The 26,505-nt window shown below is 42.8% G+C and overlaps 1 protein-coding gene across 6 annotated transcripts in view; it reads right to left on the minus strand.

Annotated features, from left to right (window-relative positions):
- Positions 1-6,516: 6,516 nt before the first annotated feature.
- HS6ST3 (heparan sulfate 6-O-sulfotransferase 3) overlaps positions 6,517-26,505 on the minus strand; it is a 642,842-nt gene continuing 622,853 nt past the window's right edge. Inside the window, exons 2-3 of one of the 6 annotated variants that reach the window (XR_003519093.2) lie at positions 14,499-15,586; positions 6,517-10,579 (exon numbers count right to left, since the gene is read on the minus strand). Coding sequence is in view for 1 of the 6 variants with exons in the window: in XM_027589280.2 (XP_027445081.2) it covers positions 14,878-15,586 (709 nt within the window). In the remaining 5 variants the exon portion in view is untranslated. Of the gene's footprint in view, positions 15,587-26,505 lie in introns of all 6 variants that reach the window. The other 5 variants (XR_003519091.2, XR_003519092.2, XR_003519090.2 and 2 more) reach the window with 5 other exon arrangements.

The raw sequence follows: 26,505 nt of genomic DNA on the forward strand, positions 1-26,505 counted from the left end.
ACAGGACCACACTGGCCTCTTGGGAGGGTCATGCAGCTGATGCGCAGGTGATTATGCAGGAGAGGTGCCCCTTTGAGGGCCAGCCCCTCCTGCTTGGATGGGACTACCTGTCCCCCGCCTGAGCCTCAGGAGAGGCTGACTTATTACTAGGACAGGTGTGCCACAGAATCTGTCACACCAGCCACTGACCAACAGCAGCGTATGTGTCCCTCTCTCCATGCTGGCCCCTCCTACCTTTCGTGGGCAGGAAAACAGTCTGATCCATCTCTGTGTTCAGATGTTATCAGAGAAGTCCTTGAGACATGACCTGACTCAGGGATTTGTGGTCAATTACCTTTATCTAACATTTATATACTGACTACATATTCAGAGCCTGGAGATACAGAGATGAAGAAGACAGAGCATCTGAGCATGAACTCTGGTTGGCAGAACCACCCTGGGGCCCAGGCAATGGGGGCCCCTTTGCTTAAAGGACCTACTTTGGGCCTCTGACAGTCATGCCCCACCCTGTAAAGGAGGATTCTGCAGAGCCAGGAGGGATGTGTCCATTTGAAGTCTGTGACCCTCCCTCCTTCTACTCCATGTTCCAGGTGTCCAGCACCCCAGAATTCCCCAGCCAAACAACCCCCAACAGCATAAGCCTCTTCCCAAGGTCCAACCTGGCCTGGTAGGAGTCCATCCATGGGGGTTAGTGGTGGGTAGAGCTGGCCATAGCTGGGACTTTTGGCCTGAGGTGTCCGCTAACTTGACACCATCCTCTTCACAGTGTGGGGTGGAATGGGAGTGGGAGATGGAGCAGGAGGGGTAGTGGGCCAGGGCCTCTATTAGAATGTTGCCCCTAGTCCTGAAAATGTGGGGATGGCCTCATGATTGGGCATTCTGGGAGGTAACAGTAGAGTTAGGTTGGAGACGGGCAGATCCCAAGTCTAAAATAGGTTTCTTTTGGCCGGCAAGGGGTTAATCAGCCACTGTCACCTATTTCTGATTGTTTACAGGAAGATTTGATCATGAAAGGCCAATGAAAGTGTTCAAGAGTCTGATTCTTCTTGTCTATCTAAATTACCATCTCAGGAGGTAAAGCAAACCAATTTACCTTGAAGCTTTCATCAAAGAAATCCGTAGACAGTCCAGGGAACTACATGCTAACAAGATTGTGAGTCCTAAAGCAGGAAAACAAACTAAAAAGCCGAACTCACACTAAAAGCTATCACTGCATGATAAACTTCCACTTATTTGGACAAAAGAATCCAAAGATAGCAGTATCATGGAAAATACAAATAGTTTGGTTAACCAGATGTTAAGTTAGGATTATCCGTCTTCACAGAATTAAGTTATTATAATTTGTAATGTAACATAATTATATTTATTATATAATATTAAAATGATACCAAGTATAATTATATCCTTTCTTCTTTGTTACCAACTTCGGTAATTTGGCAGATTGCCTTTATTATTATTTTTTGAAGTTGCTAATATGTACTTAGGGTCTATCCTGCAAAGACTGGCTTAAGCAGTAGAAGTAGGACAAGATGTGTCCCCAGGGGTCCCCGTCTTGTTATGACTGAAGAGAAGTGCACAGGAACTTCTCCTTGGGCAAAGTCAGAAACGTGGCCCCCTTTGGGTAACTCATGGCTTCACTGTTGTGATAGCGACTCGATCTTTTCAACTATTGTCATTCTAGCGTGTAGAGCTCACCAAAGAATTCTCTTTCACTAGAGAATTCCAGTTTTTGCTCTGCTTTCTGTGTTGGGGGTAGAATAAAAGCTGTCTACTCAGACAAAATGGTTATCTTGCTTTTTAAGTCCCTGCACCTGAAGAATGTGTAGGTCTCTGCTGTCCTTTAACTTGTTCCCTTATCTTCTTCATCAACTCCATCCTTACTCACCCATTAATCCCCTTAAGGTATTTCCCCCCCCCCAAGACCATTTGGTGGAATTCTCCAGAAATTCTACGTAACTAGAGGAGAAGAAAGATTTAGTAAAGAGCACAATGACATGGGAGAGTGTGTATGTGTTCGGGGGGGAGGTTGGTAGGCCCTAAAGGCCGTGCTACAGTGTTTACTTGATCCTAAGGTCAATTGCTCACCATTGGGAAGGTTGAACAGGGAAGTGATATGACCAGGTCTTTGAAAAAGTAGAGTCAGGCTGAGATAAAAGAGTTTGGAGGCTGGGAGAACAATTATTTCATAGTAGAACATGGGCTTTGGGTCGAAGCAAAGCTGATCTCAAATCCTAGTTCCAATATTTCTCAACTATGTATCCATTCGGTGGTTATTATTTACTTTCTCTGATAACTCAATTTCCTAATTAGAAAAAAGTTGTAATGCCTCAGCGCATTGCTGTGAAGGTGAAAATGGGCATAAGAAGCTCCTATTGGCAGACTGGATGAGACAGAAGAAGGTCTAAACCAGGGCTGTGGTTGTGGAAATGAAGAGCAGGGGATGGATGCTGGAGACAGGGTCACCAAAAATGGTTAGAGGAATTGAGGGTGAGTTGGCCTTCTACCTCGAGTGACCCCACCCTGTAAGCTGCACGGTTGATGACTGAGTGGGGTGTAAGGCAGGAGGCACAGATTATTTCAGATGGAAAAGGAGCAGGTAAGTTTCATTTCATATAATTTGAATTGAGGGATGAGTGGGAAACATTTAGGTGTAGGTGGTCAGTAGTTCACTAACGATAGGGAGATAGGGATCTAGAGGGCACTGTCTATTTGGGACTCATCAGAACGTGGGCCATTGTGGTCACTATGGGATTTGCTTAGCTTGCCCAAGAGGACAAGTTGGATTCACTCTCTCATTGATTTTTCCATCTAATTCATTCATCAAATATATACTTTTTACTATGTGCCACCATCATTGTTTTTAAACAATGGTGAACAGGCAGAAGTTGTCCCTGACCCTCAAGATCTTATGTCTAGGATTTAGGATCAAAGGGGGCCAAGGATGCCCCTGCCCTTCAATCCTGGGCAGCCAGAAGCCCAGCCCTGTGTGTGGGCTGGATGCCAGGGTGCTGAGCCGGGCATGGGATGAGGCAGAGCTCCTCTGTGGTTGTAGGTCACGGCACAAGAGGAGGGAAGACTGTCCAGGCTAACGGTGTCTGAGAACAGAGCAAACACTGATCCAGAATAAAATGTGTACAACCCAGGACAAGAAAGGTGGCACGTGCAGGTCTAGATGGCTGGGAGACTGGAGACGTTTCCGGAGGTACGGCTGGGGGCAAGGTTAGAGCCTTTTCCAGCATACCTGTCATTTGGCCTGTGAGTGCTGAAGAGATTGCTGAAAACATCAGATGCACCCTATTCTTTTAACTTTAGCATCTAGCATCATGTCTGCCTCTTAGAAAGCTTCGTGAACATTTCTTAAAATGGAAAGATGAAGGAACAATAAAAAGGAAGGAAAGGGACATTGAAAAAAGTTAAATTGTCCTCAATCTGCAGATTTAGAAGGTGGTAAAGATATTATGGAATCTCTACTGGTCTTCAACCCAATCATAGAAATTATTAAGGGGGACACAAGGTTGCCAATCTGAGTTTTGGGTCCGTTGAAATTTAACGAAAGCTTGCTGCAATGACTTTGAGTAAAATTGATAAATGTGCAACGTAATAGTCTGATGCTGAATGTCTCATGCACCTTTTCTAAAGTTCAGACTCTTATCTAGGGATGGCTTCCTCTCCCAGAGAGCAAATAAAATGATATGAGATGGGGTTCGTGGCTCTTCAGCTGTGACGGAGCTTACTACCTGGGCTGCTGGTCCACCTTCCACATGGGGAGCAGCAAGGGAGTGGCGGCGGGATTATTGACTGTGACTTGCAGCTGCACATGGGAATACTAACCGTCAGCAGTGACTTCTTAAAACAGTAATATATATGCTTCTGTTTAAAAAAACTTAACTGGCAGACTTCCTGGCAGAGCTCCTGGGAGTGATGCCCTGATTTGCAAAGAGTTAATGACTTCTTGTCATCCCACGCCTGTAGGTAGAGAGATTGGGGGGGAGGGCATTAGCATCTGGCTGTGCCCCAGATAAAGTGAGCCACGTGGAGTTGTGAAGGCTCTACCTTTTTAGAAACTAATTCTTTATGTTCTATTCATTCAATAACTACTACCTTGATATTAAGATTGCCAGTGTTTTCATTCAGGAATATTTTAAATTATATTCTTAAATTAAAAAAAAAAACCAAAAACCTTGCTACCTCCTACAGAAGGTCATTTCAAATCCCCCTTTTATGTATACTAGGATGGGTTTAGTTAGTAATAAATTAAACTTGAGGACAATTGCATTTCTAGAGTCCTGATAAAATTTTCACTCCTTTAATTTTTTTTTAATTTTTCTCACTGAGCAAACATATTATTCACAGGAACTGATGACATCCAGAAAGCTAGCTATCCCCATGGCTTTCAAACACCAATCTGTGAGGTCCTAATGTCCTCCTTATTGTCCTATCTTCTTATTTCACATGCAACAACTGTTTAAATAATTTAAATTATCAGATACATGCAAGCCTCAGCCAGAAGTGTGGAGAGTTTGGCTTTGAAAGTAACTCAGTATTTCCAGTTTAGGACAGAACTAACACTTTGCCTAATTTTCACTCTCCCATCTCCTTTTGATAGAATTACAATGCTAACTCTAATGACGATATGACAACAGCAGTGACAATGTGAATCTAAACTCCCAGATTATTTCTAATCCAGGGCTGTTACTTCAGGTATTAAATAAACACTTGGAAGTAGGATAAGGGAAACCTATAAATGCTTGCATTTACATAAATGTGGATATCTTCAAATTACACAAGGGAAGCCAAGTAACTATGATTGCATTCTTGCCACTGATTCCAAAGAAATTATAGCCTATCAAAACAACAGAAAATGAAACAGAAAAGAAGCATAAGTAATAGAAATCATAAAATGCAGAAGACTATAATCTATAAATTATAACACTTTTCAAATTAAGACCATGACTCAAATTATGTGAAGAAAAAATAAACCACATGTTAATTGCAAATTACAAAAAGTTGAAAACAATATTACAATGAAAGTAGAATTGAAGGCAAAAAGTATTATGAAATGATACAAAAGGGGTCATTTTATATTGAAAATGGTAGCCTCATCAATAAAGAATATGGAAGTCATAAATACTAAATAACAAATCACCAAACTATATAAGCTAAAAACTGTTATGAAATGATACACACATTTTAGTATGCACTCTGTCTTTGATAATTTATATATATATACACATACAGACACACAGACATATACATGTATACAGTAGAGATATCTCTATATAATATAAATACATACACAGAGTATACATATATAATATACATATAATTATATATACACATATATAGTAATCACTTGATTATATACCAGGATATCTATGTATTGACCAGGATATATATGTATTACATATGTATACTTTGTGTGTGTGTGTGTGTGTGTGTGTGTGTGTGTGTGTGTGTAATTGATAATGCAATACACTTCCTTTTTCGATATCCATAAAATTTTACAAAAACTGATCACTTATAAAGCCCCAAAGGTGGGGCGCCTGAGTGGCTCAGTCGGTTAAGTGTCTTCCTTTAGCTCAGGTCATGATCTCAGGGTCCTGGGATTGAGCCCTTTGTCAGGCTCCCTGCTCACTGGGGAGCCTGCTTCTCCCTCTTCCCCTGCCCCCCACTCCCCCAGCTCATGCTCTCTCTCTGAAATAAATAAATAAAACCTTAAAAAAAAAATAAAGCCCCAAAGGAACCTCGGTAGAGTTTTGAAAGCAGAAACTATGCAGGCAGATTTATCTGAGCACAACATGTTGATCAATGACAATAGGAATAAATAAGTTTGTTTCAAAGTAAAGGAAAGGGTGAGTTACAACCAATAATGACAAACTGAAATAAACTTTTGGAGAAAATTGAAGCAGTACGAGTTAGATGAAATTGGTGGGATTTGAAATAAAAGATAAAAAATTAGACCAATGAAAAAAACTATAAATAAAAAAAGTTAAGATGAAAAATGCAAGCCTAAATGTAAGATTAATACTTGAAAATTAAGAAGTGGAATGATAAAGTAAAATATAAGCATTAATCGGAAAAGAAAAAAATATGATTAAAGAGAATGACTACAACAGAGAGGTTTATGAAAGGGCTGAGCAAACACAGAGGAGAACCCCCCAAAGCAGAAAGGGAGTGAAAGTTTATTTGTGAAAATCCGGAGTTTCAAAATAGAACGTGATGAAGCGGTGAATAATGAAAAAGCGATGGAAATAGAGAAGCGAAGGAGATTGAAAAATTTAAGAACAGACTTGTTTCTAGAAACTTGTCAGACTGAGCTAACACAGATTCCTCTTTCAACCATAAACAAGTAGAAATGTTGGACAAAATATGCCAGAATAACTCTTCAAAACAGCTGAGCTCCAAAGAAGACGGGAGCTAGAACAGAGCCCCGGAGGCTAGAGCGTGGGCAAATCTCGGTGCCGGGAGAGCAGAGTCTGCGGTGGCGGCGTGTGTGCGGAAAATTGACTGGGAACAACCTGGGGGTGCGGGGGGGGGGGGAGAGCAGGAGTGGCAGAGGCAGAAAGGCGCATTACAGTGAAATCCTTAGCTGACCCTACAGAGTGCTTTGGAGCTGAGAAGTCCCCACTTAAAAGTCCTGGCCTTGGCCTCCCCAGCCACGTCACTCGAGATGAACTGGCCTCGACAGGTGGCATGACCTGGGGGTTGGCACGTCCTCGAGAGAGCCTCAGATGACAGCTCTCAGTCAGCAGCCACACTCCCCAGCCTCTTGGGGAATGAGCGCTTCCATCCAGGGCCAGAAAGGTGGTTCTGGAGAGATATAGGTATTTTTCCTTGAGTCGATAATTTTCATTTTGATTTTTTCCACAATTCATTGCATGCATGCAATTTTGACAATCTTGAAGATTTTTTCTTTCTCAGTTGTTGGGGAGATACAATCAAGGGTCCACTATCCTCTCTCCCACCAGTATACAGAGACACTCACGGAGATGCTACTTACGTACAAATATATTCATTTCAGTGTCAGTTACATCAGTGGGAATATTGAAAATGAAAAGAATGCCCCCAAAATATCAGAACGGTAGAATTACATGCAGCTATTAAAATTGTGTTTCCAAGAATGGGCATTAAGAGGTTAAAATATGTATTTCCATTATATAGATTGTCTGATTCTAAATCGCTAAAACATTTGTTACTTAAAATTTTACTCTAATTGCCAATACATAAAAAAATGAAAGAAAATAGATCAAAATCATGTCAGGATATGGCTCTTTTATACATGCATTTCTTCTCACATTTTTTCAAGTGATCTAAGGTCACATATTACTTTGTAATCATAAAAATTAACATCATATATAAAAGACATAATTATGCTAAATTAGATTCTATTATTTTTCAAATTTATTTTGTATGAAAACTGATCTGTGAAAGGGAAACCTTACTATATTGAGAGCAGATTTTCAATAATATTTTTGACATTTCCAGTCTTATCTTGAACACTATTTTCATGGTGAATGGGGGAAAGAAGTAAATCTTCAGTGTTTCTTAGTTCTCTCAACTTATGTTTGTTTTTTTTTTTCTTGGAAGACAGAAGCCCGCAAAACGTCTGTGCGGGGGGCAGGGGGTTGGGGTAGGGGTGCGCATGCGCATGCGTGCTCGTGTGTTTGGCTTTAACTTCTATTGTCTTTGGAGCCTCTCCTAAGGCCACTGCAATTGCTCTGGAGTCAAGGTGACTTTGCCTATGATTCCCATGAGTCAGAGGGACATGGTCAAATGACATTTTTCTAAGGCTTTAAATCTCACGAACCTATAAGCAAGGAAGGAATCCACAAATCCCACTTCTACAGAACAAACAGAAAATGATAAAAGGCACCCACCATTCAAGGGATTTTTGAATGAAGGGACTTTTCTCTCCTAGAAACTAATTTTCTCTTTCTTTGCATTTGTTATAGGAACTAGGTATTGATTTAAAAATCGATGTGGACCAACCCTACACTTTGAAATTGTGGAGAGACCCACAGCAGTTGCCATTGTTGTATTTTTTTGCTTCCATTTTGTCTCCCTGTCTCCCCGTCCCCTCTCTCCCTCTTTTCCTTCCTTTGCTCTTTTCTTTCTTTTCGAGTCAGTGCCAGACAGCTTTGCTTCAGTTCCCGCTTTGTCTCCCACCACCCCCTTCCTCTCCAGGCTTCTTTCCCACCTTTCAAAGTGAATTTCAATGTGCCAAGGTGGGCGAAAAACAAGGAGGGCCACTGAAAAGCACCGTTCTAGAAGCTTATGTGTTTGAGAGCCTGTGAAATCCTCCCTGGCCTCGGAGATTTTAAATTGTTTCAATCTATATTTTCTTTGTCCTTTATGTTTCTGAAGCTTCACATCCAATAGCCACATTTGTATCCAAAGCATGGATTTTTTTTAGAGTTTGACAAAGCTGATCCCGAGGATTCAATTTCCATAAATCCCTTAAAGTGTTTGACCAACTTCTCTCATTTTGCAAAAATGTCTAAGAAAATCACGGGGGAAAACAATTGTTCTTGACATCACAACAGTTTAATATGTTAACTTATTCATTAAATTGTGCTTCACATCAATGGAGATCCTCAGTTCTACAAACTATCGTTTTTTAAATAGCAATAAGGGTTGATAATGTCACAATACAATCTCCTAGTACCCGAGTTCATACATATTATTGCACAGAAACAAAAGGAAATATCTCGTAGGTGAAATAATTTACTATCTATTGAATAACTATCTTTACATCTAAAGTGGGGCACCAGATAAAAGTCTAGATTTTTCTTTCCAACATGTTTCATCTTTGATACATTAAATGAAAAAGAATGCAAAAGAGCCCAGAAAGTACTTCCGGGGGGACAAAAACACACGCAAAACAAACAAACAAACAAACAAAAAGGATTAAAACATAAGAAATTAGAAACGTAAGAGGTTGGTGGAAGGCAAATAATGGCGATAACTAAATCACACAAACTCTGCTTCCTTAGAACACGGTGTTCCCCGGCAAGAACTGAGGTTTTTCAGCACTGACATCTGGCCCTTTGATGAGTTCCCACAGAGCAGCAGAACGTGTAACACGTCAAAGGATGACTGTTGCAGTCTTTTCCATAGACAACTTAGAACACAGGCTTAAGAAACATCTGTGCTTTGGCGTTCTCAGATGGGGAGTTCTGTTAGGTTACCTCGAGTCCTTGCCTGGAAGTCCTGGGGCTTTTGTCTTACAGATGTTGCTGGTGTTCATGGCAAGGCCAGTCGTCTGGAAGTCTCAGCACTTCTGCAAGGAAGGTTGGTTCTGTCAGTGTGCAGTGTGATGGGTCCACGTCCGTTCCATCCATGAGGCTACAAAACACACAGGTCTCAGAACCTGCCCACTTGCCCAGAAGGGCTCATTCAAAGTTTTAGGGAATTAGTTCGGAAGTGTCCAGGTGAATATGGTGAGAGCATAGCAGGATAATGTCTCATAGAAAATGGAGGAAGGGACTAAAGGAGGTGACTTGGCGAAGGAAAGGCTGCATGCTCCCCAGAGGTGCCGTGGCTGGTGGGGGGTGGGGGAGAGTCCTCAGACTCAGCCAGCCCTGAGACCCAGCCGGAAGACGTTCAGCTGAAGTTTTGATGACCAGTGGAGGCACACTAATTACAAGAAAGGAAAGCCTTGGAGACACAGCTGTGATCAGACTGGGGTACCCTTTGCCTCAGTCCAGCTTTCCCTTGGATCCGAACCCACCAACTCATTCAGCCTTTACTTCAGTCCCTAAAATGCTGCCAATGCTCTGGTCCTGTTTCCTGAGCCTCATGCCCTTGTCAGCTCCTTAAAATGGCCCAAAGAATTACAGTCCACATGTCTCCAGTCTGCCCTTGTTCTCGAGGACAGAAACTGTATGTCATTTTTTTGTTTTTCGGGATTTCCTGACACATATTTAATTCCTCATCTTTCCACCTTTGAAAGACCTGCTTCCCTTTTAGGAGCCCTACTTTCCTCTCTACTTTCCCCTACACATTCTAACCCCCACCCTTGCATGATCCCATTATACAGGACTTTCTTCTCAGCTAGAGCTCATGGTGGGAGAGGAATCTGATAAACTGTGTGAAGATGTTAGCCTAAGACAGCAACTCCTGCACTTCCTCTCTCCGGCAAATGAGCAGGGTGCACAGGGACTCATTTAACACCAAAGAAAACCTTTAAGAACCAAAGCAGTAAGTTGCTGATAAAATTCCAGAGACCTGGAGAAGAAGTAGGGAGGAAGGGAGTTTTTTTTTTTTTTTTGAGCAGGGGTTCTATTGATCATCCCTTACATCTCACTATTCAGGCTGGTACTGATTCGAGATATTTCTGACACTGAGCTTCCCTAAGGAGTTGTGAGCACATTCCCTCAGCCTTCATCTTGAATCAGTTTCGGATTGGCTGGGGTGAACAGCCAGCGTGAGGTGTTGGAGCTTCTGTGCTTTACAGTTTCCCCTGAAACGCTGCCCATCTCTTGGACATTTCACTCCTAACAAGATGATTCCTCATTGGAGGCAGGGGTAGTGAGCCAACTCTACCAGTCTCCTTGGCCTCTTCTATGTCACTGCAGTTCTACAAGAAGGTAAGGAAAGATATAAATCAGTAAAGACTTAGATTTCATATCCTTGCAATTCCCAATCCTGATACTGATGCTGAGCAGCATAAAGTCATAAGGAAGGCTATGAAGTCAAGACTGGGGGCTCTGAGCAACTTTCTTGTTGATAAACTCAAACTGAGAAATCTTTTCACATCCCTGAAGCTCCACTGGAAACTACCAGGTGGGATAATGAATAGAGGTCCTATGTATCTAACACATGAGAAAGTAGTGAAGATCAAACGGGATCCTAAATGTACAAATGTTTTGAAAACATTAAGTACTATACAAAGCTATGAATTTTAATCTTCTCCTTTGCAAAACGTATGATGAAATAGATAACTGTGAAAAGCACTTGAAATATTTTTCAATTCCCTTTTGTGTCAGAGACTGATAGTTTTATCAGTATTAATTTTTACATTGTTTCTTTAATAATAGAACCCTCCCCCCCTGTTTATCAAGGCACATGGCAACCAATAATGAAGACATTTCCTGGCCTCCTTTGCATTTACTTGTAGCTAATGACTAGGTTCTAGCCCATGAGATGTAAGTGGAAGTGATATCTGCAACTTCCTTCCCCATCCTCTCGGTTGTCTGAAATACAAATGAGATGGCAGGAGCCTCAGCAGTCACTTTGGACCACGAGTTGGAAGGCACATGTTAGTATGAAAGAGCAACAGAAGGGGGCCTGGACTTCTTTAATGTCACTCACCAGAGCTATCCAACAAGTTTGCCTTTTAAATGAGAGGACAACGGCTTTTGATCTCATTGAAGTCACTATTATTTTGAGTTTCTCTCTTAAAGTAGCCAAATGGGAATCCTATCCTATGGACTGAATGTTTGTTTTTTAATGATCTATGCTTGTCTCCTTGCCAGGTCTCCTTCTGGTAGACTTTCTTCCCCATATAAGTACTATCTCTACTCAGACTTTTGAACAAGTCCTCATATTTTAAACCCTTGATTAAACTATGAAAAAGTTACCTCCTTGAGATGATAAGAAACCATAGCACACATGATATCCTTAGCTGTTACCCAACACTGATTACTAATGTTATTAGTTATTAGGAGTATCCAAAGAATTCTCAGGGCAGGTTTTCTCTGGTTCCCAAGAATAGGCTGCCAAAAGGTTAAAAGGAGACAGAAGAGATGGTATGTCCACGATGGTAATTTAAACACACATACAAACATGCACACAAGGTCACCCCATCCCAATCTGGGGCTGCCCTTGTCAAGATAAGGGAAGGAATGTCTACCTGGGAGTTGTAGGGGTCAGTAGGATGTGGAAGTCCCTGGAGAAATTTTTCCCCCTCCTCTTGGGCTCTTAACACCAATGTATCTGGAATTGATTGGGTTTTGGATCTCAAAGCTGCTGACTCCCCATGGATCCCAAGCCCCAGATGTCTTCTGTTGGCATCCCTCCTCTGAGCGTCACTCAGCATGTAGGTGTGCAGTCAATTTTTGAAGAACAAACTGTGTCCCTACTTCTTCATTTCTATCAACATAGGACCCCAGGGATATGACAAGCGTGCTGCTTTAGAATGAAATGATATGAGGGAGGAAGCCCGCGTCGGTCTTTTTAATTTGCTCAGCACTGGCCTCGGGCCAACACAAAGAGATGGTTTCTCCTGTGAACATCCTGATATCTGGTCTCAAGTGGAGCACCATACATCATGCCTTCAGTGGCAGGCCGAGGAAAGTCTTTTGATATAAATCCCGAGATGCCTAAGGAGCAGTGTGAAGTTAGCAGAGGCTGCCTCCAAGTCTCAGCTATGCATGAATTCCCTGCCAAAAAATTTGAAGTGAGTTTAAAACAACCCAAATGCTTTCTAACTTGTTTTGATTTTCCACATGACGAAACACTGGATTGTTATTGTGTGTGCGCGTGTGCGTGCGTGCGTGTGTGTGTCACAGTGGCTGGCTGAAGGACAATTTGCAGTTCTGCCATTCTAGGCAGAACATTAGATCCTAACATCAAAATGCAAAGAGAGCGAGAGAGAGAAAGCTGCTCATGAATAGTGGCTGTATTCTCTTCCCTCTCAACCTCAGGAACAAATCAGTGACAAGGGAAACGCTAATATTTTGTGAGTCTAATTTCTACCCACTAACAAGCAATATTGATTTGGTCCCTTCAACATAGAGGTCTCAAAAAGTACAAGTGCCTAAGAAATCATCAATCTCTCAGCTTGCTGGTGGGTCAGGGAGGTGGAGAGGGCTGGACTCACCCAAGGCAGCATGGCTCTGGGTCACGGCCGGCTCAGGGTCATCAGAGTCGTGCCCCACACATGGGTCAGCGGCAAAGCCTTCTGGACTCTAATAGCTGGCTTCTTGCATGACTGGCAGGAAGCTTTTGTCCCACATGAAAAACAGGATGGAGTCAAAAGAGCTTGCACTCTGCAGTCGGCCAGACCTAGCATACAATCCACAAGGAAGCTGCCTATTGTCTGTGGGTTTCAATTTTCTTATCTACGTAACTGGGCTTAATATTATCTACCTTGTTGTGAATAGATTTAAGGTATGAAGAGGGCCTCCCACACAAGCGACACAAGGGAGGTCCCCAATAATGCCTTCCCTCACGTGACAGATGAAGCCAAGGGTAATGAGAGAAGAATTGAAGCTGCTTCTCCAAATCTCTCTCTGATGGAGACCCTGGGCTCCCCTCTCTACAGGCATGCACTCCATGAATGCTTGTGGGTTGATGGACTCTCAACCCCAGCGAGAGTATTCTGGAGGCTGCGATGTGGCTTATGTAAGGCTGGTTTAAACATCAAACATGCTAGATATCAATGAAATAGGCTTTTCAATCTGATTTAGGGGTTTCACTCATTTTGCCTTGAGCTCCTTGATAGGATTGATCAGATCGATGTTGTGAAACTTTCTACCCACTCTGATCCCGCTCCTGAATGCCAGGCAAGGCTTTTTTATTCCCTTTTCCATACTTCTCCCCTGATGATTCGACAGACTTTGTGTTCTTGTAGTCGTGACTGGGAAAAATTGAAAATAAGACGCAATTGGCAATGAGGCACCTTTTCCTGTCCTCCAGCCCGAGCTGCAGCCACGGCCGAACCACAGGCAAAGATCAAGTGGGGGAGAAGAAAGTCACGAGGCTGGAGATATTCAAGGTGTTGGGAGGTAGAGTCTGTCTCAACTCTTGGACAACCGGCCCATTGAGTTCCGCGTCTCCTGGCCTAAAGCAGTTACTTATTTAGTGACCCTGAAGATCTTTTGCATACGGGCCTGCTAAACTCCTAATCTTCGGGCCAAATTCTTTTTAAACTTGCTTGTCTCTGTGATAACAGAATTTCAAACTTGGCAGTACCATATCAAAGATGACTGCTCCAAAGAGGTAAAACAGAAATATCCCAGAAAAAAAGCTAAAAGTTCTGTAGCCCGTTTGGAAATGTGAGACATCATATAGTTATCCTCCTGCTTCCCCCCACCCCTTAATTTATTAGTCAATTCTTTTTGAATGAAAATAAAATCGGTAACGTGTAATCTCCTTAGGTCTTAGTTAATAAGCACATTTTCTCCTAAATGCCCCTACCAATGTTCATTTCTCAGGGGCCAGGCACACCTGTCCCGATTCCACTAGCTGGTCCCTTAAAGATGGGGGAGGAAGCATGGCTCCCTGCTAAGATGCAGGGGCTTTGTGGGGTGTAAGTCTTGAGCGATGGTCAATAGCAGGGTAATCTTGTTTAAAAACAACTGCAACAACAAAACACTGTGACTTATGATTTAAACCACATTCAAACAGGGTTCAAGATGAGAGCCAACATTCAAGTGAGGGTTGGCATTAAACCTCATCTAAGGCCTGAAAGGGACTTCTCTCTCTCTCTCTCTCTCTCTCTCTCTCTCTGGACAGAACCAATATTTCCATTACAGAGACAGTGTGAAACAGACCAGTTTCAGCAGAACATCCAAGCCATAATTTGGCTTTTCATGTGTGCCTCTGTGGGTTCCCATGGTACTGCAAAGGATGTCTTCAAGAACAGTTTCCTTTCTGGTACTTCCCTCCTTGACCTCCTAAGGACGTCTCTGTTGGATGCATTCCTACCCTACTTAATGTCATGGATGGAAAAAAGTCGAGGAAAAAAAAAGAAGAAGACAGGTCATCTCCAGCTGGATAAGGATGAAGACAAAGAGGAAGCAGGTGTCCAAATCAAGCCACATACAGCCAGATGTCCTTAGAACGGCCCATCATCCTCCAAGGTAACCAACGCCACAGAAGGTCAGTGCACCTGCTCATCCTCCCCCTCCTGAGGAAGGAGAGGGCAGGGGGTCACCATCTCACCACCTGGCTATTGTAGTCCTCAGTGACCACCCCCTCTGTGTTCCCATCCTCTTTGGGCCACCGGTGGCCCCTATGCTCCCGCTGCAGCCTGCGCTCCTCCCGCCTCTTTTGCCGGTCCCTCTGGTGCTCTAGCTGCTTGGTGTGGTGGTAGCGCTGCTGGAAGAGGTCTTTCGCGTACTCGTAAAGCTGCATGTCCAGGAAGTTGAGCTCCTCGATGCGCTGGCGGGCGCCCTCGTTGATGTCCACGTTGGAAGCCCGCGTGATGTTGAACTGCGTGAAGGGGGAGATGAACTTGAGGTTGAATGTCCTCTCAAAGAGAAACTGTGTCTTCCTCTGGAATTCCGTAAGCCCAAAGAAGGCCATGTTCTTCAGGTTGTTCTTCGCACTCTGCAGCAGGATGGTGTTTCTCTCGCTCTCATTCATGAAAGTCAAGTTGTAGCAGCCCACCAGGCTGAGGTCGGCCAGCATGCGCACCTGGCGGTTGTTGGCCAGGTTGTAGGTGCAGTCCATGAACTCCCGCAAGCTGACCCCAGACCAGTCATCCCCGGGGTAGCAGGTGGGCAGCTCATCGGGGGTGGGGCTTCTCCCATCACACATGTGGAGGGAGGTTTTCCACGTGGCCCCTCTCTGGACGTGTTTCCACTCGCTCAGGTAGCGCGACACCGGGTCCCGTAACATGGTGATGTAATAGAAATTCCTGGAAGAAATGAGAAGGAAGAGTGTCAGCCTTTGACAATGACAGCACTGGGATTCTGAACCTCCATAGTGTTTATAGCAGCACTGAGTCAACGGGTTCTTCTGCCAAATGTTCGGGTGAGAGCAGTTGCCTGCATTTGCACCTATCAGGCAAATGCCCCCATATATGCGTGTTTTCATAAACATGCGTGGACTGGTTTTCAACACCATTTGTTGATTTTTCCTCCCTGCTCCAGTGTGGGGAGGGAGGCGGTGGGGGCAATGGGCAATTCATTCATTCAGCAGTTTATTCATTGATAAATTGCTACTGGAAATAATACCTTACAATAAGAGAACACGCCAAGATTTTTGAAAGTTACTCCCCAGCCAATATTTTATTTGTAGCAGATGTGGGACTATGTGATAAGGAAACATGTGAGGAGGGGAAGTGATTTATCCAAGGTTTTGGGACTAAAAAGGGCAAAGCTAGAAGCCAAGCCTCCTTAGTCTTTTCTGTTTACACTGCTGTTCTGGCTTACAAGGTAGGTGGGGTTGGGGGAAGATGTGTTGTGTGTGGAGACCGATATTTATTGAGCACCTACTACGTACTGGGAACTGTGATAGGTGCTTTATGATACTAGCACTGATAATCCTCAGCACAGTTTTGTCAAATGGGCTTTATTATTACTTTTTTTTTTTTTTTAAGCTGAGAACATAGAGACTGAGAAAGGTGAAAATATAGCCCAAGATCCTAGGACAAATTAATACGTGAACTGCAATGGAGTCTAGGTCTATTGATTTTAATGCCTCTGTGCTTTCCTGTGCACAATATTGATATTTTAAAAACAAAAATATAATTAATATGTATTGAATGCCTATTGTCAGGTGCTGTGGTTATTGTAATCACAGGTCTTAGCTAATGGCATCAAATGGAACCTTGAAAAGAAATATATATATATTTTTAAATGGTTAGCTTCAGGATGATCCAGTAAAGATCAGGGTGCTTTTGGCTTCAAGGGGCAAGAAAAGTGTAGAGAGGCAAAAAGAGAGTTGGAAAAGTCGACAGGTAAAGACACAACACAAAGCATTAGAGGAAAGTAACTGTTGATTTAAAATGAGCAAAATCCTTCTCCTAATTTGAACAGCCTGCCTACAGAACAGGCTGCCCACCCACCACTGTCACAGGAGGGACCCCTGAGCAGAGGGGGTCCCCTGAGCAGACACATGATCCTAAAGAGCTGTGAAAGGAACACGGGGCTTCCCTTGGCCAAGCGAAACTGACTTTTAAAAGAAATTAATACCCAGTAAAAGCAATGACCAACAGAAGGGCTTTAAGGGTGTAGTGCTTTTTTATGCTGCTTTTAAAAAAAAGGAATCAATGAACTATAATATTTAAAACTCTACATTTGCTATATTCGGTTCTTTTGAATGCCTAGCCAGACCGTTTTGAAATGTGCTAAGAGAACTACAGTATCTTAAGAAATGCTAGCTTCTCCTTAAATTAGAAAGAGGAACGTGCTGAGACGGCCATAGACAGGCCAGCCTGAGCCCTTGCCTTTGCCAATCATCATTTTACATTACTCTGTTTTTTGTAGTGACGGAATGACAATTTCATCAGTGGAAGGAAATTTCCTGAAAGGTCAGTAGAGAGGGCAGAAAAGGACTGACACAGCTTCTGGGCTCCACAAGGAAATGTGGACGGGAAAGTTTTGTTTGGAGTGGCTGTTACTATGGTTGAATATTATATGACAGGTCATTTATTAATCTTGCTTTGGTCCTATGTCAGGACTTGTCCATGTTTCAATTTTACAAGCAGAGACTGATTTTTATTTCACCAAGCAAGTGCATAATAAATATAGAAACACAAGAATGATGATAGTGATGTAACTCAGGTGGGTTAAGGCTGCCAAACACATCCAGACAGAAGAATTTAAATCAGAGAGATCTTTACCTGGAGTCACAAATGGGACATTTATAATCTTCCTATAATTGGGCAAAACAGGTAACACAAAAAGAGGATTTAACGAAAAAAGATGATGATGGTCAATGGATAAGTCTCAACTTCATTCGTGTGTCTCAGATTTAGAAACGATCCTGATTTTTAAAATAATCATAAGAGCTGAAGGATCTTAGGGGCAAGAATTACAATGGTTTATGACGTAAGGGTTTACCTGGAACCTATTCGTGGAAGCTTAGTGGCTTTTGTCTCACTCGGGAAAATTGGCCATAGACTTCCTGGGGCTTTCATTCCATTGGAAACTTAAATTTGTCTCAAAGCTGACTGAAGCTGGTGTGGCTTAAAATGGTATTGGTTTCAAATTTAACGTCATTCAATTTAACATTGCACTTAACAATGACTAGGCAAATCATAGGGTGATGCTTACATGAGTAAAATAAGTCCCAAATGTCTGCAAGGTCTACCAGCCAGTTGAATGACTGGAGATTGAATTGATAAGAGATCAATTTGTAAATAAAACTCTGACATCAAGACACAAAAATGTACTGGTGGGACATTTATATTGATGAAGTACAAACCCGTCCCATCTCGTGGTTCTGGAATGGAGTGGCTCATATAGCATTTGGGTATTGCTTTAGTCAGACATATTCTCATGTATGTTTTGTTTATTTGTTTAAATCCTGCCAAAGGGGCAAAATAGAAAGTTAGAAAAATAGGAAAAATAAGCCAACAGGGTTGAAGAGCACTCAACTATTGGAGAAAGCAAAAACACGTAAAATTGATCCATGGAATCACCTTTTCTCATTTCTATTTTTTTCTTTTTTCATTTGCTTCTCTACTTTCAGATAAAAAACTGCAAAGATCAGTATTGAAATGATGGCTACGTCATTGGTGGTGGTTGTACACGAGCTTTGTTCCAGTTTTTGAATCTCCGAAACAAGGCGAACTCATTTTCTTCTGCTCTCCAAACACCCAATTCAGTTTCTAGGGAGAAATCTTAGAGGGTTCTGTACCACTGGAATTTGCAAGTTTCCCTTTTTAGGCTTTACTTGTTCAACAGCACAATGGACGGTAAAACAAAACAGAGAAGGACAAGCAGCTCTCCAGCAAAGGGATTTGTTAATTCTGCAAACGTTAATCGAACATCGTGTTTGCCAAACACCCGGGGGAGGCATCGGGGACTCAGAGATTACTAACACATTGCCCTCAAGGGGATCGCCAGCACTCAGGGATTTTGGTGCAGTGAAAGAAATGCTAACTACCATGTTAAGGGAATGTTCTACCAATCTCCCGGGACCAGAGCAATCTCCAAGACAGATAACTTTATTTGTCGGTGACAGTGTTCTATCAGCAGGTCAGCTGTTTGCCACTTCCTTCACTGAGAGTTTGGGTGAATTCATTTAAGGGCGTCTGTAAGGCAATTGCAGCTCTTTAGAATTGTCATTCTTGGGGCCCTAAGGTAATGATGGCAAATACACGTGTACTCAGGAAGATTAGGGAACAGGGCACCTTGGTTAGTTCAATGATCGTTTTAACAGATAATGATCATAGGGGCCATCGCGGCGTCCTCAAGTTCAGAGGCACAGAACACACACTTTTTCACGGCTGCTTCAGTGTCTTGCTCTGCTGTGAAGTAATCATGTCGTGCAATTCTGAATGCAGCACAGAGGCATGACCGCCTTCCCTCCGTCTTTGCCTTGTCCTTTGCTCATCTGCCTCCTGCGAAAAACTTCCTGGTCTTTTGGGGCCCAACTCAAGCCTCCTATCCATCTTGCCTGACTTTTCCAGTCTCGAGGGTTTTACTACATCGCTTGCTGCACTTTTAACTTCCATGTGAATGTCTTGGTCACCTCTACCCTTAAATCTCCTCTTTGAAACCTGGACTCAGGCCTCAGGTCCCAGAACACTTCACCCAAAGTCATACTCATGGCAGAAGTTCAACACCCAATGCTCCATGAAAGAGATGATCATCATAGAAGATAAATGTATTTTAATGACTAAGGTTACTTTTGCCTTTTTTTTAAAAGATTTTATTTATTTATTTGACAGAGAGAGACACAGCGAGAGAGGGAACACAAGCAGGGGGAGTGGGAGAGGGAGAAGCAGGCTTCCTGCTGAGCAAGGAGCCCAATGCAGGGCTCGATCCCAGGACCCTGGGATCATGACCTGAGCTGAAGGCAGACCCTTAATGACTAAGCCACCCAGGTGCCCCCAATTTTGCCTTTGATAAATACTTTCTGTCCTTTCCTAAAACTGATCTGATATTATTTTTGACTGTCTAAAATGTGTGAAAAGAGTAGAAAGAGACATAATCTACGAACGTATCCATCATTTGATTGTGATGGTCCACACGCAGAGAAGGAGACACTCAACACAGATTTTGGGTAAAAAGTAGAGTGTTTCAAACAACAGGTAATTAGGAGCGATGAGGTGGCTTTTTAAAAATGTTAAGTTTACTAGTTTTCTTCCCTACTGCTTCAAGAACCTGTATTTCACCAAGCAGTTTATTGTATAATTGCTCATTTCTTTAATTAGCAAGCCATTGAATTAACACATGCTTATCGAGGGCTTGTTATGTGTAAGGATCTGCTCTAGCAAATGTGGAGAACATTAAAAAAAAAAAAAGAATAAAATGCCCTCAGGTATTGTGGGTGTAAGGATGGTAGATTAGAAAAAGACACTGGGTAGCAAGCTACGGAGGTAAGGAGTGGACAAGCAACACTGAAGAGAAAGAGTTAAGAATGTACAGAGAGCAGAGTGGTCTAATTAGACCAGGAAGTTCATGTTGTGCATTTCACAAAATGTTTGCTTAATAAATGAATGGATGGTAGGAGGGCATACGTGAGAAGAGCATGCTGGCCCCAAGGAGTCATGGGCTCTGAACAACTGTCAATTGCTAAAATGGGAAAAGTGTTGATTTGATCATTAGGCAACAGGGTTCAGGATGGACAAAGTAGGCAGAGCCAGGACAGACATTTGGTAGCTGTGGTGAAGGGCCAGTGGGGAAGAGCCCAGAACCACTGGTATTAACAAGGAAGAAATCAGGGACAGATTCATATCATGCACCCATGTGTCATTGTTCCCTCCCCATTTCCGCATTGCCAGCTTTCTCCAAACTACCTTTTCCTCCTCTGTATTTTCTTCTTTCCTTCTACCTAATCCTTCCTTCTCAATTCCTCAGTGAAAGAAGACAGAGCTAGGGGACGCCTGGGTGGCTCAGTCGGTTAAGCGGCTGCCTTCGGCCCGGGTCATGATCCCAGGGTCCTGGGATCGAGTCCCACATCAGGCTCCTTGCTCAGCAGGGAGCCTGCTTCTCCCTCTCTCTCCCTCTGCTTGTGCTCTGTCAAATAAATAAAATCTTAAAAAAAAAAAAAAGGAAGACAGAGCTAGTATGTTCGTCAAAATGGTGGAATGAGGAGTGCATGTCTCTGGAATCACCCTGCCTGTGGTGATTCAAAAAAGATTCACTTTTATGAGGTTATCACTTGCCTAGCCAATGAAAACACATCTGGAAGAGCCTACAAAATGCCACGCTCACAAGGGACATGTAAAAAATGTATTCCTTCCACCACTAGTCTAACCCTCGTTAAATCAAGCAACAAAGTTTAGTATCATCAAGGTCCACGGTTCTGTGCATTCAGAAAAACCGGCTCAAGTAGAAACTCCTCCAGCCAACCTTCTGTGATGTCCTTTGAGGAAGGGATTTCTATTCCCCTGAAACCTGTGCCACTCGTGTTTTATCTCTATTGCAGTGACTGGTGACTGTCCTATCCCTTGAACAGGCCTCATGCCTTAGTCATTATCCCCCAGAGCAATGCATGACCTTATACAACAGGGATGGTCTGTTGTTCAGTGTTTGTGGAATGAATAAATATTTTATCAGCTACTATTTTAGGGATTCTGATAGTCATGTCCCCAGGAAACTGAACTTGCTGCCTTAACCAACAAAAGTTGTCCAGGCTAACGGTTTCTTTTAGCCTAGACCTTGTGAAATGTATGGGAAATAATCAATTTCTCCACCTTCCTCTTGCCCCGCAGACTTTCCATGGAGTTTTCCCTAGATAATCAAGTTTTGCCAAAGCTCAGTATCTCACAAAGAACATTGTGAGCAGTTGTAAGGTAGACTTGGGGGTCATCTGATGGAGATCTTTGGTCCTCCCATGGAGTAGTTCAGACATTTAACGGTGTACATCTTAAACACAAGCTGATGTGTGCATTTTCAAAGAGTGAAACTTAGCCCCCCCTCTGCCCCGCTGTACTGTGTGCTGGAGTCATTTTCCAAATGCTCAGGTTGGAATTAATTTCTTGACTCTCTTTAGAGCCTCACACTCATTATGGGCTATCCATTCTTCATTATCTCTGTAGAGTATTATCGGCGCTATCCTGTATCTGATAGGGGGCAATGTGGCAGTTAGAGCTTGGCAATCAGGCTGCCCTTTGACACGGTGATGAAAAGGTCTCTTATTCAAGCCTTGAAAACAAATTAACGAATTTAAGAATGATGTTCTAAGCAAATGGGAAATTGGGAACTATGATTGTTAAGTATGGTAATAAAGAACTTTCGGCGTCTGATAATGGTGTGTGTCAGAGTGACTGCTTCTAAGGATGTCCAGTATTGTGATGAGAAAATGGAGACATGCACACGTGGGTGGTTATCTTACTTCAAACAGAAGCCACGCATCCCCCAGCCCCACGCGGCCGCCACTCCCCCCTCCCAGCCACTTACAAAGCAGCCAGACCCTTCTAGCAAAGGCATTTTTATTTTATGTACTACCCTGAGATCTTGACTCTTTTCAATCGCTAAGATAGAGGGGGAAGGAATGCTCATAGCCCGCAGTGCTTCCCTCAGGAGGAGAGACGCTTCTCGTTCCTTTTTTTGCCGGCATACCTGATAACTTTAGAGGGAGAATACTTTTAGATGTAGTTGGTCTGGCTTTTTTTTTTTTTTTAAATCTGTGATTTCCCCCTCCCCCCAGTTAGAAACACAATACATTGTCACTATGGAAAATATGAGCAATGCAGAACACCAAGAAAGAAAAAAACATTAAAATTATAATCACTCCAGTCCGAGATAACCACAGTTAAATACCTATTTCTTCCTTTAGAGATTTGAGATCATAAAGGAACATTTTATTTTTAACCTGTATTTGTAAGTCAAAACTACAGAGTGAGCACTTTTTCTGTTTTATTTAATGTTCTTCTCTAAGAGTATAATATTCCAGTTATAGATGTACCATAATTTATGTGACTAATCTCCCAGTTTGGGACAATTAGGCTGATTCTGTTTGAAGGAGGACACTGTAAACAATAATCTGGTGACTCTCCTAAACCATAAATATTTATGCAAGGACTAAATTGCTGGGAGTAGAATTTCGAGTCAAGAGAATTGCCCCCATTTCACAGTCATAATGCCAAACTATAGCTGACCATCATTAGCATAGGAGAGGACAGGGCCATTCGGTGGGGCCTGCCATCAGGAGGCTACCTGGACATGAGGCAGGGCTATGCAGCAGGCTCCTGGCTCTCCTCCCTCCCGATTGGACCGGGCAGGTGCCCTGCCAAGAACAGCAATCTAAGACGTATGATCAAGGACCGCCGGGGCGGGGGGCGGGGGGGAGGGCTGTGACACGGTGGTGTAGGAACAGTCTTCCAAAAAGATTTGTTTATTTTGTACTTAATGAGAAGCTGGACTATCAAACGAGAGACAAGACCTTTGTGGCATCAAATCCCACTCATCACTACTGCAGCTATATGAAAGCCAACATCTGGATCAGAAAGATGGAGCTTCCTCACCGATTATATCAGGGCCAGTTCTCCAAGAAACAGCCTCCCGAGAGGCAGCGTTTCTGCAATTTTTAGATGTCAACTAACTTTAATTATGGGAAGCCGCACAGCCTACCAAAACAACCAAACCAAAATGTGAAATAAGCGGCTTCTGAATCATACTGGTCATTTCGCAGCGACAATCAGCCCACCCTCCAACCTTCCTGGAGGAAGAGGTAGCATTTATCAATAAGATAAAATTTTAAATCCTATCACGTTGCTGCTTTATACTGACATGAACCCTAGGAGCCCCAGACTCACTAAAATGCCACGATTTTCAGGTGGTTGTCATACTGGCTTTCACTTTCCCCCAAGTGGTTGTTGCAAGAATAAATTTCAGGGGGTGCATGTTCCAGGGCCTGGCTTTTGCTATCTTGCTGAGTACAGTTCCTTGCAGTACAGTTCCAAATGTGCCAGGGAGGGTCCTGCTCTCATGCATTATTCAGGGACTTCCGTGATTATTTGGTTCAGAGGCGCCCTGCTTTGCACTGCCTTGCTGGGATTTCTGCGGCTCAAGGCTCTCTGCTCTGCAGAGCTGTCGTTTATGCATGTGGGCATCCGCCTGAAGCCTGGAGCCGCCCCAGAGTGAGATAAGCCCCAATTCCGTCTCACTTGCAGCTCTGATCCCAGCCGGGCAAAGCAGAACACCAGATAGAACACTCAGATTGTGTTATCAGGGCCACGCGTGTTCAGCTGGGCTCTCTTCTTAGCTAATTTCCCAGACGCTGCTTTTAACAAATGTGAGAATTACACAGGGTAGAAGCAACGAGGTGTTTCCATTGCAATTGTTTTGCTCTAGCCAATTTGGAAAGGAAAAGAAGTAAATCAGGACGTTTAAGAGCAAGGCATGTGCTTCAATATTTAGGTTTATATCTGACAGCTTTGATATAGATTTTCCTAAAATATCTCAGGAACTTAAAAAAAAAGTCATCTCTGTCCAGATTTTGCTGTGCTGTTCCATAAAAGATTCTTCTGAGTTAGGATTTTCCTAGATTCTGCTATCAGGACTTGGCAATCATTTTAGGATATTTCACGAAATACCAGAGAGATCCCCACTTGATTCCATTCCTTGCCAGTTCTCAAAGAAAGAGTGACTTGGAGCTCATCCCTCAAGCAATGATGAAGGAGCAAGCTAACTTAAAACATGCAAAGTTCCAAGTGGAACAAAAATTGGTATTAATAGCAGTATAATGGCTAACATTTATTGAGTGTCATCTATGTCCCGATACAATTATTAAATGCTGTACTTGCATTAACCAATTTAGTCAACAAAATAACCCTTTGAGTTTCACAGGCTTTTAGATGATGTCTGTAATTTCACAAAGATCTCATAAAGAGAGTTCTGATGGTCTTCTTGTAGGAGTCACGCTGTCTTAGAGATGCAGTTTGTGACTTAATGCTACAGTGGTCCAGGCTTTGTTGAATTCAAAGCTCTAGAAGCAAAATGAGCATCTTGGGGTGAGGGGTTTGTGGTTACCTGGGGGTGGGGTGGGGTGGGCAGCAGGAAATGAGGGTGAGGCAGCACACTGTAGGGTTGGGGAGGGCAGAGGGCTTCTCTCAACGTCTGGAGTATATGGGTCCAGAGGGTCCTCTACATAGTCACAGCTTAGCACTTCAGAAACAATTCTCCTGACCTCAGCACGCACACGAAACTGCATAACAGATTTGCACTTGAGCTACAGAGACTAGTGGGAAAGACTGCAGGGCAGCTGCCTCCCTTTTTAACACTCCTGAGGAATCTAGAAGCCAAAAACTGTAGTAAGCTCAGGACAATAATGGATGGTTGGAAATTGCGGCCCAAGAGAATTCAGATAAGCCAGAGCTCATGCAATGCCATAATTCTCTTTTTGGCTTTAAAATAAGTCTTTTTTTGAACACAATGCTATGAAATCTCAGACGTGTGTTCAAAGGAGGTTGCTGAATCCCGCAGTTGGCTTTTATTTCGGAAGAGCAGATTCGAGAAAATGCAAGTCAAGCTCTACTCATTTGGACATGGCAAGAGCACATACTTTCAAGCATGCTGGAAACTTCACTTAAGGTGCAGTGGAAAGAGAATAGGTTTGAAGTCGGAAAGATCTGGATTTCAATTTTGGATCCACCTCACTCTTCATGTGACCTGGTTAGCTGACATGACCTCTGGGAGCCCTGGTTTCCTCATCGAAATAGCCAGGGTATAGATGCTTACTTCATAGAGTTGCCTGAATAATGTGATGCATAGCAGCACCTCCACATGCATGCACACCCTCACCTTCAATAACTGTCCTTCCTCCGTGATTATCAGAGCCTCAGAAACAACCCCAAAACGGTGACGTTTTAAGTATTAAACAAGCTGTGTTAATAACAAAAAAAAATGAGAATGCTTTCCTATTTGTGAACATGCTTACAGTTTTCAAAATACTTGCCTCATCCTTTATTTCATTTGATCATCAGGAAAAGACAATATCATAGCAGAATTTTACCAATGAGGAGACTGACACCTGGGGATACGAAAGGATGATCCCTCCGGAGGTAAAAGAACTCAGAGACAGAGGCAGTGAGACTTCTCTTTCTCTTCTTCTCCAGCCACTCTATTCATTGCTTTGTTGATTTAAAAATAGTTTTTGATTATGTCTTTCATGCCAAACACTGTGCTAGGTTCTTGGGATGTAATGGTCTTGTGGATGTAACAGGATGTAATTACATGTTGGGATGTAAAGGTCTTGTGTCGTCAGTCAATGCCCCAAGGCATTGACTATGTAGCCTTCTCTGATGATCCCACACTGTTGTGTTTTGCTTCAACTTAGTCAAGTTGGAAAGAAACCATGGAATTTGCACATTATTCTATAGCTTGGAGTTTTCATTGATTTGCGTATTAGCTCATTTTCTCCTTGAAACGCACGGAAAAGGGGGACCCAGATGAAACAGCCAGAAATGCCAGAATATGGATATACCTTCAGGTAATAGTTAAAGTTGTAGGAAAAAAAATCATTCTGAAATAATAGACTGGTATTTCTAAGGAAGCAGTGTTGTGGACCTCAGTCTGGAGGCACATAATGCGTGGTGGTCTCTCTTTCTGTGATGCCAGTAGATCATTAGGAGGTGATCATTAAAGGATTGCAAGATGGTGATCTTCTAATTCCATCATTTCTGCTTCATTTGTTAGCTGCAATGCTTCTATAAGG

This window comes from Zalophus californianus, chromosome 3 (genome assembly GCF_009762305.2).
Source record: "Zalophus californianus isolate mZalCal1 chromosome 3, mZalCal1.pri.v2, whole genome shotgun sequence".
NCBI lineage: Eukaryota > Metazoa > Chordata > Mammalia > Carnivora > Otariidae > Zalophus > Zalophus californianus.